A 17,721-nucleotide genomic window follows, 5' to 3' on the forward strand; every position below is an offset into this window, starting at 1 on the left:
GTCAATTTGAGACTTGAGAGTTAAAGTTACGTTTGGATGGCAAAATTTTTGGATAGATTTGATTTTGTAAACCTAATGGTTCAAAATTTATCACACTATTTCATTAACTCAAATATTAAAAATGTGATAAAATTTGGACCGCTAAATTTACATAAATCAAGTTCATCCAAGTGCTTGCCACGTTGGTATGTTGTTATGTTACAAGTTGCTAAGATGTGGGGAAAATCAAAAGTTCGAATTACCGGTCACTTAGGGTCAGTTTAAGACAAACGAAATATTAAATTTGTTATTACATTTTAAGTAAAATTAATGTCCACGTCACGACCAACCGGGCGTTTGGTCTAGTGGTATGATTCTCGCTTTGGGTGCGAGAGGTCCCGAGTTCGATTCTCGGAACGCCCCACAAAGGGAATTTTTGGCTGTCCAAGTTTGACAATAAACAGGCAGGGAAAGTAGGGCAGTTTGTCCGTGCGGCATGCGGGCGGGTGAAACTGGCTGAAATTTTTTTTTTTTTTTTTTTGGACGTATATAAAGACAGAAGCAAGGGGGAAAAATTTTTAAAATAAAAAACGTTACAAGTAGAACAGTCAACAATTTATGGTCTGCCTCTCTACTTCAAGACAAAACTGAAAAGTGAGAGAGAAAAACATACAGCAGAGGAAGGAGGGAGGAGGAGGGGGGGGGGGGGGCCATGGAATGTTTTGCCCTCATAACACGAGGAGTACTTAGAAAGGCCATTTTCCCTCCAAAATTCGGGCAAATTGAATAAATAGAAATTTCCCCCCATGGGCCAACCCTCCCTTTTCCACCAAAGCACATCATGATGCCTCTGCATTCGAAACCCTGAGAAATGGAGTAGAGTTGTAGTAGTAACTAAGTCAGAAATGGGGTCTCTCCGTTATCTCAAACTTCAACTTAGCCGGTAGTCGCCCTCATCTGCTCCGCCTTTATTCATTTGATCCCAGGCTACCAGGTTCGCTTTTTCTCCGTGGCTTAGTCCATTCATCATTTAGTTTCTCAATTCTAAAAATTACTTCTTCTTTTCTTGTAAAACTGGCGCTATCTTCATATCAGTTGAGATACTGCTTGCTTTGCATCTTCCTTTTATTTGTTTATTTATTTTTTCCTAAATATTTCACGTCAGCTTTCTGTACGGATTCTTGGAGCAAATAGGTTTTTAATGGTAACAGTGGTTATTTTTAGTATCACCCGTAGCAGTGGGAAACATTTTACCCGATTGATATAATTAGGTCCGGTTCCCACCTTGAACCCTCAGCAGTTTTTCTTTGTTTCCAGTGTTATCTTTCTCGTTTGTCCGCTTCGGGAAGCTTTTGGTGTGCTTATTCTGATAGATTGTTTAGCTTTGATAATTTCTGTTTGTTTTGAGGGATCAGGAAACAGCTTAAGCCGCAAAAATGGAGGGTGAGTATGAGAATCCTGTTCCTCTTGATGACACTATTGCGCTGGGAAGTCCTGGAGCTGAAGCCCATCTACGGACTCTTGATATTAACACCGAGGTGTTGAATACCCCTGATTCCATTGACTGTGGCATAGCTCAAAGCCTGGATGACATAGTGGATGATTCTATGGACGCTATTCCGCTTGATATTGACAAAGATGGATCCGAAGTCGTGGGCAAAATATTTCCACTGAAGGAAAACAAGACAAGTGTTAGAGGGCATGGTTCATGTATGGAGAAAAGGAAGATGAATGCTCTTGGTAACCTACTGTTCTTTATTTGCGTCCTCTTCTCTTCTCTAATGTGAATATAGCAACTTGCCCATTATCGCATTTTAGAACTCTCTGATAGATTAGCAATAATCAAATTTGACATGAATTTTTAACTTTGCTAATGTTGTCTTTGTGGGAGTTTCTAAGGCTTTTCTTCTCTTCTCCTCTGTTATTGATTAAACTCCGCTCTCCATCAAATAAAGTATCCATTTTGCACCATGAGCCATAAAAGAATGATTTGTTTCCTCAAAGTTCAAGCTTTGGAATTATCGGCTGATGTTCATGGTAGGATGGTTGTTACTCTGGATGTTTTAGGTCCTGAATTCTAGTTGTATAAAGTAGTCTTTGTATTCCAGGACGTACGGTGATGCTGGATAAAGATGTCACTGGACATTCCATTCAGCAGTTAGCTTCTACCAGAAGAACTGATGAACGTGGTGATACTCAGAAGCATGAACTTGCCTCTTCCCATGCTGACACTAGTAATCACAAACAACAATTTATTCAAGACAGTGGAACATCTGAATATGAAGCGGCTTTACCAGATCATGCATATAACATTGTCCAAAAGGATTACAAGAGCTTGGAGAGCATTGGGCTGTCAGTTGTGGATGCCCTGGACTTTGTTGATCACTTTCTGGCCGTTAATAATCAGTACTTATGTGAGAAGTTTGAAAATGCAATAGCTGATGGTACAAATTCACCTCCTCCTTTCACTACAAAGGGAGCACAAACATTGGCAAGCAGAACAAATCTTGCCACCAGAGCTCGAGAATTAGGAATGTTTGATTGGGATGAAAAGCAAGCTACCGAAAGAAATTCTGATAAGAAGCAGGATGAAAAGTTTGCTATGGGATCTCCAGGAAAGCCATCAGAACAGGATCAAAGCGCAACAAATGGACAAGATAGCTTTGAATTTGGTTTTGACACTCAAATGGCTGCTGAGGCTATGGAAGCCTTAATATGTGCACCCTCTTTCAACTCTAGGGAACAATGTACTTATCAAGTTCCCAAGAATGAAATCCATAACTCCTCAGTAAATGCATCAAAGGACGAAGGATTAAAACACTCTGCCAATAAAAAGGTGGCTGATTCAGGTCCACAAATCAACAGGAAACGAACAGTAAAATTAAGGAGTCCCACTAGCAGGTTGAATGGCAATAAGCCTCGCCAGTTCAAAAAACACTCTGAAAATCTCACGGGGTACAACTCTCCCTCTTCAATAAACAAAAATCTCATCTACAGGGAGCCATTGGCTGCAAAATCTTCGAATTTTGGACATGCTCTTACTATGAAGAAAAGTATATGTGGAAGAAGTTCTAGGGTAATCAGTCAACAAAAGAATGGTGCACCTTGTGAAAGTGAGAACTCAAAGGGAGCAGGGAATGATCTTGTTTCATTGAATTTCGTTGGACGTAACCAACATGGAGAAGAAATGTTATTCAAGAAGTTCCGAAGATCTTCACAAAAAACAAAGAGGACGGAATTTCAGCCATCTATGGCTCCAGTAAGTAGTTTTAAAAGAAGGATAAGCGCTAATTTGGAGTTTGATGTTCCTAAGAAAAGGAGAAAGAAGAGATTAGGCATTGGTGTTTGCAAAACCATTGAAAGCAAATCTTTGATGTCAGGATCTGATGGCTTAGCGGAAGTTACAAGAACCAAAGGTCCTCAACAACCTAGAAGTACTTCTGGTTCATTTGGAACTATTGATCTGTTAAAACTGGATCCATGGTGCTATCCAAAGCAGAAGAGAACACATAAGGGTGTGAGACACCAATCAAATGGATTTAGTAACTCATCTACTTTGTTGACTTTAGCTGATGACCAGAACAAAAACAAGTATCCTACTGAAAATAGATTATCTTCTTGGAGGAATTGTGGGCCTTTGCTCCATGGTCAAACAGAATTTGGGTCCTCCCCAGAAAAGAATCTGCCTGGTGTGTGTGAATCGGCAATCACAAGTGAAGAAATGATTATTATGGACCTCGATAGAGTTAAATCCTCTGAGCTATATGGAAAATCAGATATGATGGGTACCATATGGTCCGCGGATTGTTCAGAGAACATCAGGTTAGGTGCAGTATCAGCTGATATAAGGGCATCGCAAACTACCAAGACTGATGTCAGAATTCCAGGCAAGAAATTGATCTCAAGACCATCCCTTATGAAAGAGCTTACTCGATTAGGATATAACAAATCTCTACCCAATTTTATGCCTAGAGAGTTGAGAAGACGAAGGAGAAACGTTTGTGTCTTATTCAGTCAACATCTGAAGTCTAATGTACTTAACCAGCAGAAAAAGGTGCTTACCACTTGTAAATATTCGCATCATTTTAAACTAATTTTGATAATTCCACCTCATGGTGTTGATTAATTTTCTTTGCTTCTTGGTCTTCTGGATTCCACCCACAGATTATGGCCCGATTAGGCTTTTCAATCGCATCTTGTTGCTCAGATGCCACACACTTTGTAATTGATGGATTTGTGCGTACACGGAATATGTTGGAAGCCATTGCTTTTGGTAAGCCAGTGGTGACACATTTATGGCTTGAGAGCTGTGGACAAGCAAACTCTTTCATTGATGAGAAGAGTTACATACTTCGAGACTCCAAAAAGGAAAATGAAATTGGTTTTAGCATGCCTGCTTCACTTGCTTGCGCAAGAGAGAATCCACTTTTGCAGGTGTGATAGTTTCCATATATACATAATAAAATTATGTTGGTTCATGCTGTCTATTATCATCTAGTTGTTCCATATGCAGGGTCGAAGAGTCTTTATAACTCCACATGTTAAACCAAGCATAGAGTTGATTCAGAGCTTGGTCAAGGCAGTTCATGGCAAGGTACATACTTGTTGTATTGTCTTTGCCTCTGCTGATGGTTCTTTAGACAAGAAAAATGCAAGTTTTATTGAAACATGAAAAACTACGTTTGTTGAACAGGATAGTTTCCATTTATAAGTAGCATGGTTCCTTCATTTAAAGTGTAGGTTTTCGTTTTGAACTGTCTATTGAACAGTTGCTGGAAGCATTTTATACAATTTTTCTGAATCTCTTGGAAGCTTTTGAACTTAGTAATAGTACTATTTCATGTGAATTGAATTATGATAATCTTGTCGATGGTTTATCCTGAATCTTGAAAAGGCACGAGCTAGAAAATCTGTACTCTTGCCAAAGTGAAAGGGGCAAATGGAGTGGATCTACTTCCGCTTTGCCAGTTAAATCATTTTGATTCTTTGCAATTGTGATGAGATAATCCTCAAGCACCATTGACACGATGAAATACTTTTCCTCAAATGCTAATCAGGTAATTAAAGGAATTGGAAGGGCAGCACGAGGGGAAAATTTCATATCAAAAGAACTATTAGTTCTTACCTCAAAGGAGGATTACGTTACCTGCTTGCCACTTCTTGAGAAAGGTATAGGTTCTTTTTTACCTTGTCCTTGATCGAATGCTAAGTTACTTGGCTGTTTTGACAACTGTCTGTTGCTTTCTCTTTGTAGGTGCTGCAGTGTATGATTCGGAGCTTTTGCTGAATGGGATAGTTATTCAGAAACTAGAATTTGAGAGGTTGGTACAGCAATTATAAAAAAGATGCATGTTTTTTTATGTCCATAATTGTAAGATTCACAGCACACGGACATCTAATTTCTCACAAATGTCTGGTAACAAAGACGTTTTCAATTTGGATTCGGATTACAAGTTTTATTTACTATCATATTATCTACGCCTAGCATGTGTTTGAACCATCTGATTAACTATTCTGACAGAGGCAATTTGTCAAGATGTCAGAAAATCGTTTTTAAAATGGCATCCAAGCTTTGTCTGAATAATTTTGGCATCCTATTTTCATGTGCAGATGTTGTGCCCGTTGTTTCGATTCGAGTACCAAACGTATTTTTTTCCTTTTGAGATTTATGATTTTTCTTTTTTTTTTGTTTGCAACGGCAGGCATCAGCTTTTCACCAACTGTGTTGAGGCTAACTGCTCCAAAAAATGTCCGGAGAAGAATTGAGTTGCCTGGTTAAGCTGTACGTAGAATTGTAGATACAAGATGGGAATTCCCAGCTTGACAACTGGATTGCTGCCACGACCCTGATTTCCAGTGAGTTGTGGTGGCTATTTTGGTGTAGAAAGGACGCGTAATTTCTGCAATTAATCTCGAATTCCATTTTCATTCCTTCATTTTTAGGTGTTAGTGCAAGAAGGTTCTTACTCAAACCAGTTTAGAAAAAGCTGGTCCAACAGATAGATGAATGTGTTTTCAAGGTCTATAATCAATCAATGGTATATGCATAATGTAGTAGCCCCTTGGTACGACCGAGGATCATTCATGCTCAAGGTATGGGCAGTACATGCACATTATGGTAAACTAGGGAGGAAAAAAAAAAAAAAGAACAGAATTTTTCAACCTCGGAATAATGATGAAGTGCAGTTCACCCTTTTTAAAGAAACGTTTGTGTTGCATATATTTCGATCTGATTAGCTAAAAGCAACAACGGATGTAATAAACGTTAAACATAATTGAAGGGAAGTTCCAAATACTACTTATATATGTGTTCCCTTGCAATCAAAAAGTCTATTAACTCCAAAACCCAATCTTTAACCATATTTAAGTCCTTAAAATCAGATTCATCATCATTAAAAATAATTTATCTTCTCAACTCAGCTATCTAAATTTGAAGGAAGAAAAAAAAAAAAAAGAAATATAGAGAAAAGTGATCTCCATCTGTTCATTTGGGTTATACATTATATATTAAAAAAAGAAAAAGAAATACACAAGCGAAGGAAAAGATCGCTAAGTTTTTTATGAACTCAATGATGCACCTAAAATTGGAGGTCGAATAAGAATAGATAAACATTACAGACATTTTTAAAATGTGCTAGGTATATCTATCACCTACTAAATTTAGAAGACAAAATAAACATGTACATACAATTATTAGATTCCAACAGTTGATGACCAATATTTTTTACCCTAGACTTTTGCATGAGAGATTAATCAAACTTCATGAACTTGATTCCAACTCAGTCAATACCAAATTGAGTTGAGATGTCTTCCTGTGAAATAGGTAATTTTGAGGGTATTTTTTAAATCTTTTACTATAATGGTGTATGCAAAAAGTTTTTACTGTAGATGTTTAGGTATTTTTATAATGTTTTTTGAGAACGTATTTTAAGATATTTTTAGAATTTGAACTTTTTTGAAGTATTATTTGAAAATTGAAAACCACCATCCGTCGCCACTACCTCTTACCCCCCTTCTCCTCTCTCCTTCCTTCTCATTCTTCCTCCCCCTCCCTCTTTCTCTCTTCTCCTCTTTCCTCCTCCCTCCCGCCCCCCCCCCTTTCCCCTAATATAAAGAGTAAGAGGGAGAGGGAGGAAAAGAGTAAAGAGAGCATGAGGAAGAGGGAGAATGAGAAAAAGAGTGAAAAGAACATGAGAGATAGAGGAAGGGCAATAGCGGCAATGACAGTAGAGGTGGATAAGGAGGGAGGAGGGAAAAGATGATAACTTGGTAGGTGGTGATAATGGGTGAAAGGAAAAAATATGGTAGGATTGGATTTTTAATTTTTTTAAAATTGTTGTAAGTTTTTTTTTAAAAATGTAAGCGATATGTTTTGAATCTAGAATCTCTCACCTCATCTCCCTCCCTTTCGTGCGACTAAACTCATTCCTCTTCCCATTAATTTTTGTAAGTTGTATCTGAAATTGTGTATATTTTTTAAGCTATTTTTAGAATTATTACCGTAGACTCCACAAACAAAGATAGTTTTTGAAAAAAAAAGCCATAGGAATTTTACGTAGGAATGGCAATGAATAAGGTAAAATCCAATACCCACGGTACTCGACCCTAACGGTTAATTTGATTAAACGACTAATGGGTAATTCGTTAGGATTTGGTATTAATAAAGAATAGATCAATAGATAATCCAATAGGGTTTGATAAAAGAACCCTAAAATTCCGAAATCCGACATACATACATATATACATACAAACACATATACAGACACAAACTTACAAATATATATATATATATATATATACCATAGGCATTTTACCCTTAATAAAATATTGAATCCTCTCATATAGGTTGTATAACTCTACTAAAATTTAAAATTTAACACAATGTGTTGCTTTAACATTACGTATGTATTAATTTTAATTTGATAATAATTAATTATCTTTTTCTGAATTATTCAAAATTGGGGTAGAAGGAATGCCATGAATAATTCGAAGCCGAGAGTGAAAGGGTTTGATAATGAAAGTCAAAATTCATTTAATAAAAATTTAGATATAAGGGATAGGATTTAATTAAAATATTTGTAATGGTACTCGGTCTGCTGCCAATCCTAACACTCTGGGAAAGCAGGGAACTAAAATGTTTGCGTGATGATACTCGAAGAACCGTATGATACCGTAACTGTAGGTAAGGGACCGAGCGGTGTTATATTGTTTGCGTAAACCAGGCCACCAACTTTACTCGATAGCGTCCGTGGGCCCAGCCTAGAAATGGTTTACGTTTTTTAAGTTTTTGGGTCCGATATAATGACGCCTTTGGTTCACTAGACAAGCGATTCAAAGTTCCAAAACCAACTTAACTGGACTTGGCCTCCTGGTCCTAACCACCTGCACCCGTCGCTCAGCCTCCTCCACCGCCGTTGACCTGTATCAGCTGCTCCCTGTGAAAGCGTTGGAAGCAAGCGCTTGTCCATTCTTCAGAATTTGAGGTTATCACTCCTATGATTTTTTCCAATCTTATCTACTTTCGTTCATTTATTAACGACGTGCTCGAAAGACGCTCTTATCAAATCTTTGTGCTATTATCTACCTCCGTCAAAATTCTTCTTGGTATTTTTATGTTAAAATCGGAATCTACGAATTGTATCGTCATACGGTAATTAGAATTCAATCCTTTCTTGGTGGTCAAATTTTGCATTTTGAAAAACGTTTCTCCTATTTATCTAGGAATTGCTAATATTATTGATGCTTATTTTTGGAATTTGCTCCTAAATTAAAATTTGATTTTGGTTGCTATTAGAATTTTATTGGTAGTGATCAACAAATTGCAGTGAAAGCGTCTCCATAATTGGCCTTTCTCAATGTAGGATGAAGCAGTATAATAAAAGGAAAGATTGGCAAGCAGAAGTATGGAATTTTCACTCTGGAGGGAAAAATGGAAATCGCCTCTTTTATACTTCTATGCTATTATGTAGCAGGTTTAGTTTGAGGTTCTGTTCGTTTGTTTTGAAATAGCAAGATATCATGGTTCCTGTGTGACAATTGAGTTTCATTTTCTTGGAGGATATTCATACTTCCTGCCGAATCTGAGTGGTTCTTGTATAACTGAATTAATGGCTTATTCTTTTAGAATGGAGCTTCTGGTGAAGGAAAGGCGTTTATTGTCGCATAGAAAGTAAACCAAAGCAATCTACTAAAGAAGAACTTACAAAATGACGTGGATATTAACAAAGCATTTTTTTTGGCATCATATACTCAGGAAGTTATGGAAGCAGGAAAATTCAACAAAAAGGCTGATGATGATATTGCTGATTCTGCTGCTGAACCAGTACGCTTGCATGAGAAAAATCCCAAGTCTTTGAAGGCAAAACCAAATGATGTTAGCAAATCCTCATCTCAGGAGTTTATGCAATCTAAAGAGGCTGAGACTGTTTCAGAAGTTAAAGCCAAATATAAGAATAAAAGGAAGAGAAACAAACGGGGCAAACAAGATAGGAATGTTAAAACAGATTCCGCAAAGGATCTAATTCCACATCACAGGGACGAAGCAATGGAAATCACCAAAGATAAGGGCGAGGAGAGTAAAAGGAGGGAACAGAAGTCTGGCAAAATTATTGGGGGAATGATATTTATGTGCAATGCAAAAACTAAACCAGACTGTTTCCGTTATCGCGTAATGGGTATCCCAACAAGCAGGCAAGAGCTTGTCATGCGTATTAAACCTGGTTTGAAGCTTTTCCTCTTTGATTTTGATCTCAAGCTCATGTATGGAATATATGAAGCATCGTCAAGTGGTGGCATGAAACTTGAACCAGCAGCCTTCTCTGGGGCCTTCTCTGCTCAGGTTGATTTGATAATCTATTTTGTACTGTGTCATGGCTTTCTCTTCTTTGTCAAATTTTTGGGTGGTTCAGTTGATCTTTGTGATTTCAATAGGTGCGCTTCAAAATATGTAAAGATTGCCTTCCGTTACCTGAGGGTGTTTTTAAGAAGGCAATCAAAGAGAATTATGATGAGAAGACACACAAGTTCAAGACAGAGTTGACGGTTGAGCAGGTGAGCCATATCTTATTTAGATAATGAACAGTATTATTTCTTTGAAAACAAGAGTTCCTCTATCAAAGTTTAGAATCGTTTTGTCAGTATAAAGCTTCTTATTTAGTTTTGTGCATTTGCAGGTAAAGAAACTGACAGAATTGTTTCATCCTGCTCCATGGTTGCCTCCAAATGGTAAAGCTTCTGGAACGGAAATTGTGCCAGTTCCAGTTGTTTGGCCACCACCATCTTTATCAACTTTGCCAGAACAGGAAATTTTCAGAGAACAAGTTTATAAAGAACAATATGGTACTAAGACACATCAGAGATCTATGCGCAATGATGATGACCACCACCATATCATGCCTAACAATGGACACTCTTCACGTCCTCTTTTTCTCTCAGAGAAAGAATATAGAAGTTTTGGTCTTCGTTCAGAAAGGCATTTCTTGCCAACTACTGCTCCTGCTGGTCTTCCTACTAGCCACATGGATGATAATCACAGGTTTAATAACGGAAGGGAGCAGCTTCCTAGCAATCCAATTTCCCTGAGCAATAATGCAGCTTTGGTGCAGAAAGGACCTGGTTGTCATAATATTTATTTTCCTAGTGAAAAGGAATATCGGACTTATGGCCTTAGAGGTTGTCATGAAGTGCCTAGTAGACAGACACCCACCTTAGAAACTAAGCAGTCTTTTGAGGATCCAATCAAGGATGTATGTAACCCTTATGATGATAGCACTACCTCATTGGTAAATCGGTATCTCTCGCTGCCAGGGCCTGTGGCAACACCTAAAGAACCTTTTTATTTAGAAAGCAGAGGGGCTCATGTAAATGGTTCCAGCTACGCACGCGAGACAAAAGATCACTTACAAAGATTGAATTCTGAGGTAGAACTATCACATCCATTGTATGCTTCGCATGCTTTATCAGATTACAACAGAAATTACCACCGTCTTGGGGGTGGGCCTGACTTTACCTCTTCAAAAGTCTCGTCACGTTACGGCTTTGATGGACCTTTGTCACGCAGCTAATCAACACAGATTGCACAATTGAGCTTCAGATGAGCTGCAGCATGCAATCTCTGTGAGTTGGAATAATTTGTAGCTTGCCTAGATGACTTGTAATATTGCACAAGCCCTTCTCTTTGTTGTAGAGTATGCATCATCTTATATGATGCAAAAGCTGGCATAATCAAGAGCAAAAGCCAGTGCCAAGATAAGGTCAGAATCTGTGGTAATTCTGTGCTGTACCTTTCATTGGTTTTCAGTAGTTCCTGAGCAAAGTACGCTGGATGCCACCAAGTTTAAAGTTTTTTAGGTCGTTTGCGTCGTAATTTTTCCGTTCATGTGCTTCTGTTGATTAATCATTGCTTTCCTGAGAAGATGCATAAAGTTTGCATGGATAGTTCAGCCAGAAAATTTGTTGGATCGGATTGTGCAAATTACCTGGGTTTGTGAGGGGTTGCACTTTCTTTCCTGTTCGGCCCTATTGTGTAATAACTTAACCGGGTTTGTGAGGGATTGCACTCTTGTCCTCTTCAGTGCTATTGTGTAATATTACAAAATCTGAAAGCAACCGTGACCTGTTTAAACTCGTCTTTGTTTTTGTTTAAACTTGTTTGGATTGTCGTTTTTCGCCGAAAAATTACGTCATTTTCCGTAATAACATTTTTCTATTACCTTTTTCCCTCATATACATCAAATTGCTACAGTAATTTTTTCATAAAAAATGACGGAAAATGCAATCCAAACTAGTAGTTTTGCCACGGAAGCAGGAAATTGCTTTGCTAGATTATTTACGAAGTAGTTCTCATGTCCTGTCCAAATAACACAAACCAAAATATGCTATTTGACATTTACTGGCCATCTCAATTACCACACAAGTTGTACCTTTGGCCCGATATCTTTTTTACAAACAGATGATGATGCATCTCATGCCATGATGAAATTTGCAGTCGTATAAAGTTCTAGTTTATAAATAGATAGAAGTTATTTTTAAACAGAAACATGTTCGTTTGCCATTAACATGGTAAGTGAAAATTGCAGATCCTCTGTGTTACAAAATGCCACTTCATGAGAGCACAAGAATCTCCCCCATTATTGGCAATAACACACATATAACACATGGAATGCATTTAGAAACAAGAATAACCTTATGTCCTCCATCTAGCTGTCAAAATTTTCTACACAAGTTCTAGCATCTGTTTTTGACAGGATGCAATCTCCATTGCAACAACCCAACAGCAAAAAAGATAAGTGAACATAATGTTGGACATACTAATGATTAACCTCAGAAGTAAACATAATTTTGGACATACTAATGATTAGCCTCGGCAGCTTGGGCATTCATATCAGAACTTTCACCACTGCCAGTTGTTGGGACAGCCATGTTCCCTTGATACACAGGGGTAAACATTGGTGGGGCACCACTAGATGCTGGCATTCCAGCGCTACTAGGAACCACTGGTGGAGGAGCAGTTAAGGGCCTTGGAATACCATTTAACTGACTAGGCAGTGGAGCAGTTGGTGGTGTCACCATTTGTGACATGGAATAACCTGCCAATGTAACAGGACAATCAGACGACAATTTCCAAAGAGAATAACTGGCAAATTATACACAAAACTTCTCAAAGAAATCTCTTATCCTTAAGGAGTCCACCCATGAAAACTTCAAAACATAATCCAGAAGGGAAATCAGGGCTTTCCACTTGTTTACAAAAAATGAAGCCCATATTGGAATTTTGCTGCAAGTCAAAAACAAGCTATAAATAACCAAGTTCATGCAAGGGTAAATTTCACCCCAAAAATAAAAATCCCTCGTGCAGTTGCAACCTTCTTAAACTTCTGAAACACACCAACTTTTGATCTGAAAGGATTTAAAGAAAATCCAAGTGCTCTAGGTATTTACACACACATACATATGTGTGTGTGTGTGTGACTTTCTAAATCTTCATCTGAAAAATAGAGTTCTCCACCTACAAGATATAAGCAATTTTCAATAAAAACTCTATGCCTGCCTAGGGTGCAGATATCAACCAATTCCAAATAATGACTGCTTGCTAACCTGCAATTATCTTTAAATTCCAAGCCCAAAAATTTTCAGACGTCTGAGTTTTCGAGACTATTCAACTTTAAAAGCTCAATGAATTTATTTTGCAGGGGCTACTACCCAAGTTAAATACTTCCAGACTGTGTCCAAGTAAGATATGTTCAATTCTATGAGTTACTAAAACTTTGCGCCACAGTAAGCTATAAATCAAATTATACTGCAAAGGCTACATCATATCATGTACATGCATGTCACCTGTTCAAGAGAAATATAAGGCACATCACTCCGACCATAACTGACAACACCCGTGATACCAACAAATGCAATTCAATCTATTCCATTGAGAAAATAAAGCACATCTAATCTGACCATACTAAACCTCAACAGTGAAGAAAGGCACAAAGGCAACAAAAAAAAAGAGATATCCCTCCCCTTCTCCCTCTTCTTTCTTCCCGGATAGTTTCACAAGTAAGGGTAAAGGTAAGGAAAAAGATTAGGAAAAGAAAAAGAGACACACGTGTAGACCACCAATTAACAGTGCTCCTTAAAGCAATCTATCATCATTACATAAAAGGGAATAGACCATGAAATATTGTGCTTCAAACCAAGTGTCAAACATAAGAACTATCTTAAAGTTGTGCAATCAAAATAGAAAAGAAAAACCGTAACCAAATTGCATTAAAGCCAAATACAAATTAGAACCATAAAAATATAAAAACATGTGCACCCTGTATTCCATGAGGAGATGCTTTATGTACCTGGAGCACTAGGTACAGGTCTAGGCAACACGGGAGGTGGCCTGATTCCTGGGATTAATGGGGCTGAACCAGGCAATGATGCAGACCCTGGCACGGGCACAGGTAAGGGCATGGGCATGGGCATGGGCATGGGCATGGGCATGGGCATGGGCATCTGAGGTGTAGGTAGAACAGGAATGCCAGGTCTCAGGGGATAAGGAGGACCAACTGGTCGATATGCCCCAAGATGTTCCTTGACCTTTTGATCAATCAAACTTTGATTCAGCTGTGCCTCATATTGCTGATAATAACTCCGCACATTAGCCTGTTCAACATAAGCATGTTAATACATGACAAAAAAAATATTACCCTTGATTCCAAAATAGCCATGAAATCAGAAGTTTTTACCTTGTGTTTATAACCAGCGTTGTGCTGCTTCCTAACAGAAGGCTGAAACAACAAACAGGAAGAAAACCAATGTATAACATCAAACTTCAAAAGTCAAATAGCCTAGAGAGCTTATAAATTTCTATTAAATTGATTCTTCAAGCAAAATACTGATAGTGATGAGGATGCTGATAGACACCCAGTGACATGCTAGTTCTATTTGCAAAGAGGAAAAATAAACTTAAAAGAGAAGAAAAAAGCCAAAAGAGTAAAACTCAGCGGACGCTTCTGAAAAGGCTAAGCTGAATGTTGAAGGCAAACCAAGGTTGAGAAATTTAAAGTAAAGTCGTCAAGTCTAAAATTTAGATAGGCCAAATTGTAAACAGAGAGCAAATTCAACGTGAAAAGTGAAGTAATTGTAAAACGAGAAAACTGAAAAGAGGCCTTAAGCAGGAGATGAGAAGGAGATGGAGGCTTACAGAGTCGTGCGTCAGGTAAGTATCGCAATAGTCACAATAATACCTAAAGCCACAAAACAAAAACGATTTCTTCAATAAATTTCTCTATAGTGCTATGTAAAACGAGTAGAGTAAGATCGCCATTCAATTATTCAAGAAAAAAAATACCGAGGCATTATGCGTCTCGATTGAGGGGACTCGGAGCAATGCAGAGACAGAGCGACCTGGGAAAGTACCCAACAACAAAATCAGCAAATCAGAATAGAAGCGAGAAGCAAAACCCTAATAATTTCTTATGCAAGCAACGTGAGAAACCCGCGAGCGAGCACTAAATAAGTTGTAATCAAGTTGCTCAAGAATGCTGGGATTAGCTGTTTAAGAAAGATGGGTGCTCCTATTGGCTATTACACTACAAAGAGACAATAAGGACCTTAAAAGGTATGGAAATCGTAAGATCAGCGTCGAATTTTCTCGAAAAAGCAATCGGACCTCCGCGTGGATCAGAAGGAAAGAAGCAAGAAAAACAGGAGAGAAGAACCCTAAAATTGCCAATTGGAGCGTCAAACAGAGGGAATTACAATTACCCCCACTTACAACACCAGACTCCTTTCTTTTCTGCTGTTGGTCATTAATCTGAGTGTCAGCTTTTGCGTTCATCAGAAATAAAATTAATCCCGAACGATTTTTATAGGAATTAACTTCACACTCTGTGGGTGTGTACGCGTAAAATGTCAGACAATTAACGGGTAATTTTTGGGTAGTTGTCCAATCATTTGTTTGGATGATGGCCATTTGAAATAAATACTGTAATATTTTTGTTGATATGATATATGTGAGATAAAAAAAATAATTGAAAATTGTATGTATGATATAAGTAAAATAAAATTTGAATTCTTTTTTTGAAAATCTTGTAATCCAAAGACACCCAAATTAAGTTCAAAAGTTTTATGTGAATGAATTTAAAAAATAAATAATAAAAGATCAAATGGTGATGTGTTTTATACGTAATGAGTGCCAAATGCGCACATTGGGTTTGTGCAATAAAAAAATACATAATATTCATAGTCATATATTTTATAATAAAATTTTTATTATTGAAACAAACTTTAATCTTTTACAATTTTTCATAAAATAATTTCATATTGTTATAAATTAGAGCAAATTATCTGAATGCCCACCACATTTTTGGAATTATTGAGTTTTGACCATTGAACTACTAAAAGTTTGGTTTTGACTACTACACTATCTAAAGTTTAAATTTCAGACCATCCTATCAGATTTAATCGTGACAGATTCGAGTGCTCGTACATTTCATGAGACAAAATAAATAGTTAACCACTAAATCTAACGAAATAACCCCGAATCTAAATTTTAAATAGTTCAGAGGCCAAATTTCAATGATTCCAAATGTTCAGTGGCCATCCGAATAATTTGCTCTTATAAATTATAATGCTTAGGAGTGATTATGTTGAAAAACATATTTTTAAATAGGTAAAAGTAAAAAATGCTTATGGACAACTTTTTTTTTTTTTTTGACAATATGTGTATAAGTAATTAAAGTAAAAGTGTTTTCATAAAGATAAAAATAAAAGTTTATAAAATGGCATGTTTACTTCATATCTCTTCATCTCCCTTTTTATATATAGTACAAATAATAGACACGAGTTGGTCGACAACTTATGAGAATGTAACATTTGTTCAAACTTAAACTGCACTCAATGATTTTTTTTTTTTTGTAAGATTTGTTTTTGTTTAACAAGTAAATAAATGGATATATAGGACATGTGTACACACGAGTTAACCACTACTGATCCAGTGACCATCTGAGATGGAAGCCCCTTCTTGAGCACGAGTCCAAGGTTCAATACTCCAAACCTGCATTTTAATTCAGGAATTTCTAGAATTTTGCTAACAGATGTACAATGCGCCTCATCTGATTCAAGGGCAGTTCAATCCTTTTCGGACCCTCCTCCCATTCCCCTCAATGATCCCTTTGGATTCATCATTCTTGTTAGTGTAAAGTAGGCGTATAATGTGCGCTCGATTGTATAAATAACTCCGCTCCGCTGGATTTCTCCGCGCACTTAACGTGTTCGGGTCGAGTTGGGGCATCGGGCCCGGGCTGCAGGAGATTAATCGGGACCCGTAAGAATTGATCCGGACACCCCTGTGTCGAAAAAAAAAAATTTGTGTAAATAACGTATAATGTGCGCTTGACTGTGTGCTCGTCTAGTTTGAGAATAGTTTTGTCCTGTTTGAATCTCCCAATTACCACATTAGATTCAACTTTCCCTTTAATGTAGAGTAAGGCGTAAAGTAACAAAGGAATTAATTAAAACATTATCATGTTTAATAAAAAAAATAAAATTAAATGTATACACATGAATTGATATAACTAAATCACAGGCATGCAATTTACGAACTAGATAACTAATTAGAAATAAATGTACACACACGAGTTGACATAAATAAATTACGGGTGTGCAAGGTATAAACTGAAGAAGTACCACTGACAGTCGATCGTTAATCTTACATAGATTTACTTTTTAAGAATTAATCTTCTCAACATTGATAGTGTATATAATGTCATTTTTTGCACATATATCATGGATTCAATAATGATAGTAACACTATCAATGTATATAAGATTTATTTTTAATTTTAATTGATGATTTCATCTTTAAAAAAATATATACATATACATACATATATATATACATATATATATACACATATACATATACATACATATATATATATACATTTCCAAAATAAAAATGTATCTGCACTCAAATAGCAGTGTTCTACGTATAATTACCATCAATTGGTTATTAATTAAAGAGAAGCATGGAAATGTAGAGAGATATCAAAGTAGTAATAATTCAATACATTGAATGACTTTTTTTTTTTGTCAAACAATAAATCGAATGACTTGAAACATATCTTTTTCAATGAAGGCACCTTTCTTTTTCTTTTCTTTTCTGGAGATTATTGAAGAATCATTTTGTGCACCGCATCGAAAAGATTACAACCGTTTTTCCTTCTTTTCGGGACGAATGTTACAACTCGTATCAAAATAG

At 37.0% G+C, this 17,721-nt stretch overlaps 3 protein-coding genes and 1 non-coding gene across 6 annotated transcripts; 3 read left to right on the top strand and 1 right to left on the bottom strand.

Annotated features, from left to right (window-relative positions):
• Nucleotides 1–330: 330 nt before the first annotated feature.
• On the top strand, nucleotides 331–402 carry TRNAP-UGG (transfer RNA proline (anticodon UGG)). The gene has a single exon. It is a non-coding gene; the product is annotated as a tRNA-Pro (tRNA).
• Nucleotides 403–594: 192 nt separating this feature from the next.
• LOC140015335 (uncharacterized) lies at nucleotides 595–5,915 on the top strand. The gene is made up of 8 exons (XM_072067607.1): nucleotides 595–973; nucleotides 1,395–1,719; nucleotides 2,088–4,033; nucleotides 4,144–4,413; nucleotides 4,493–4,573; nucleotides 5,037–5,148; nucleotides 5,234–5,300; nucleotides 5,682–5,915. The coding sequence occupies exons 2-8, from the start codon at nucleotides 1,416–1,418 to the stop codon at nucleotides 5,743–5,745; spliced, it is 2,844 nt and encodes a 947-aa protein (XP_071923708.1). The 5' UTR covers nucleotides 595–973; nucleotides 1,395–1,415; the 3' UTR covers nucleotides 5,746–5,915.
• Nucleotides 5,916–8,201: 2,286 nt separating this feature from the next.
• On the top strand, nucleotides 8,202–11,604 carry LOC113717277 (uncharacterized). 2 transcript variants are annotated; one of them, XM_072067615.1, is made up of 5 exons: nucleotides 8,202–8,462; nucleotides 8,841–8,951; nucleotides 9,233–9,817; nucleotides 9,910–10,029; nucleotides 10,152–11,604. In XM_072067615.1, the coding sequence occupies exons 3-5, from the start codon at nucleotides 9,239–9,241 to the stop codon at nucleotides 11,040–11,042; spliced, it is 1,590 nt and encodes a 529-aa protein (XP_071923716.1). In that variant the 5' UTR covers nucleotides 8,202–8,462; nucleotides 8,841–8,951; nucleotides 9,233–9,238; the 3' UTR covers nucleotides 11,043–11,604. The 2 variants fall into 2 exon arrangements, with proteins under 2 accessions (XP_071923716.1, XP_027097843.2); XM_027242042.2 differs by lacking the exon at nucleotides 8,841–8,951 and having other exon boundaries at nucleotides 8,212–8,462.
• Nucleotides 11,605–11,999: 395 nt separating this feature from the next.
• On the bottom strand, nucleotides 12,000–15,347 carry LOC113717266 (U1 small nuclear ribonucleoprotein C-like). 2 transcript variants are annotated; one of them, XM_027242028.2, is made up of 6 exons: nucleotides 15,226–15,347; nucleotides 14,810–14,865; nucleotides 14,663–14,705; nucleotides 14,205–14,246; nucleotides 13,818–14,121; nucleotides 12,000–12,566 (listed from the first exon to the last, which is right to left on the bottom strand). In XM_027242028.2, exons 2-6 carry the CDS (start codon nucleotides 14,815–14,817, stop codon nucleotides 12,328–12,330), a joined length of 636 nt encoding a protein of 211 aa, XP_027097829.2. In that variant the 5' UTR covers nucleotides 14,818–14,865; nucleotides 15,226–15,347; the 3' UTR covers nucleotides 12,000–12,327. The 2 variants fall into 2 exon arrangements, with proteins under 2 accessions (XP_027097829.2, XP_027097820.2); XM_027242019.2 differs by having other exon boundaries at nucleotides 15,072–15,326.
• Nucleotides 15,348–17,721: the final 2,374 nt, after the last annotated feature.

The sequence above is a fragment of the Coffea arabica genome, chromosome 1e (genome assembly GCF_036785885.1).
Source record: "Coffea arabica cultivar ET-39 chromosome 1e, Coffea Arabica ET-39 HiFi, whole genome shotgun sequence".
Classification (NCBI taxonomy): domain Eukaryota; kingdom Viridiplantae; phylum Streptophyta; class Magnoliopsida; order Gentianales; family Rubiaceae; genus Coffea; species Coffea arabica.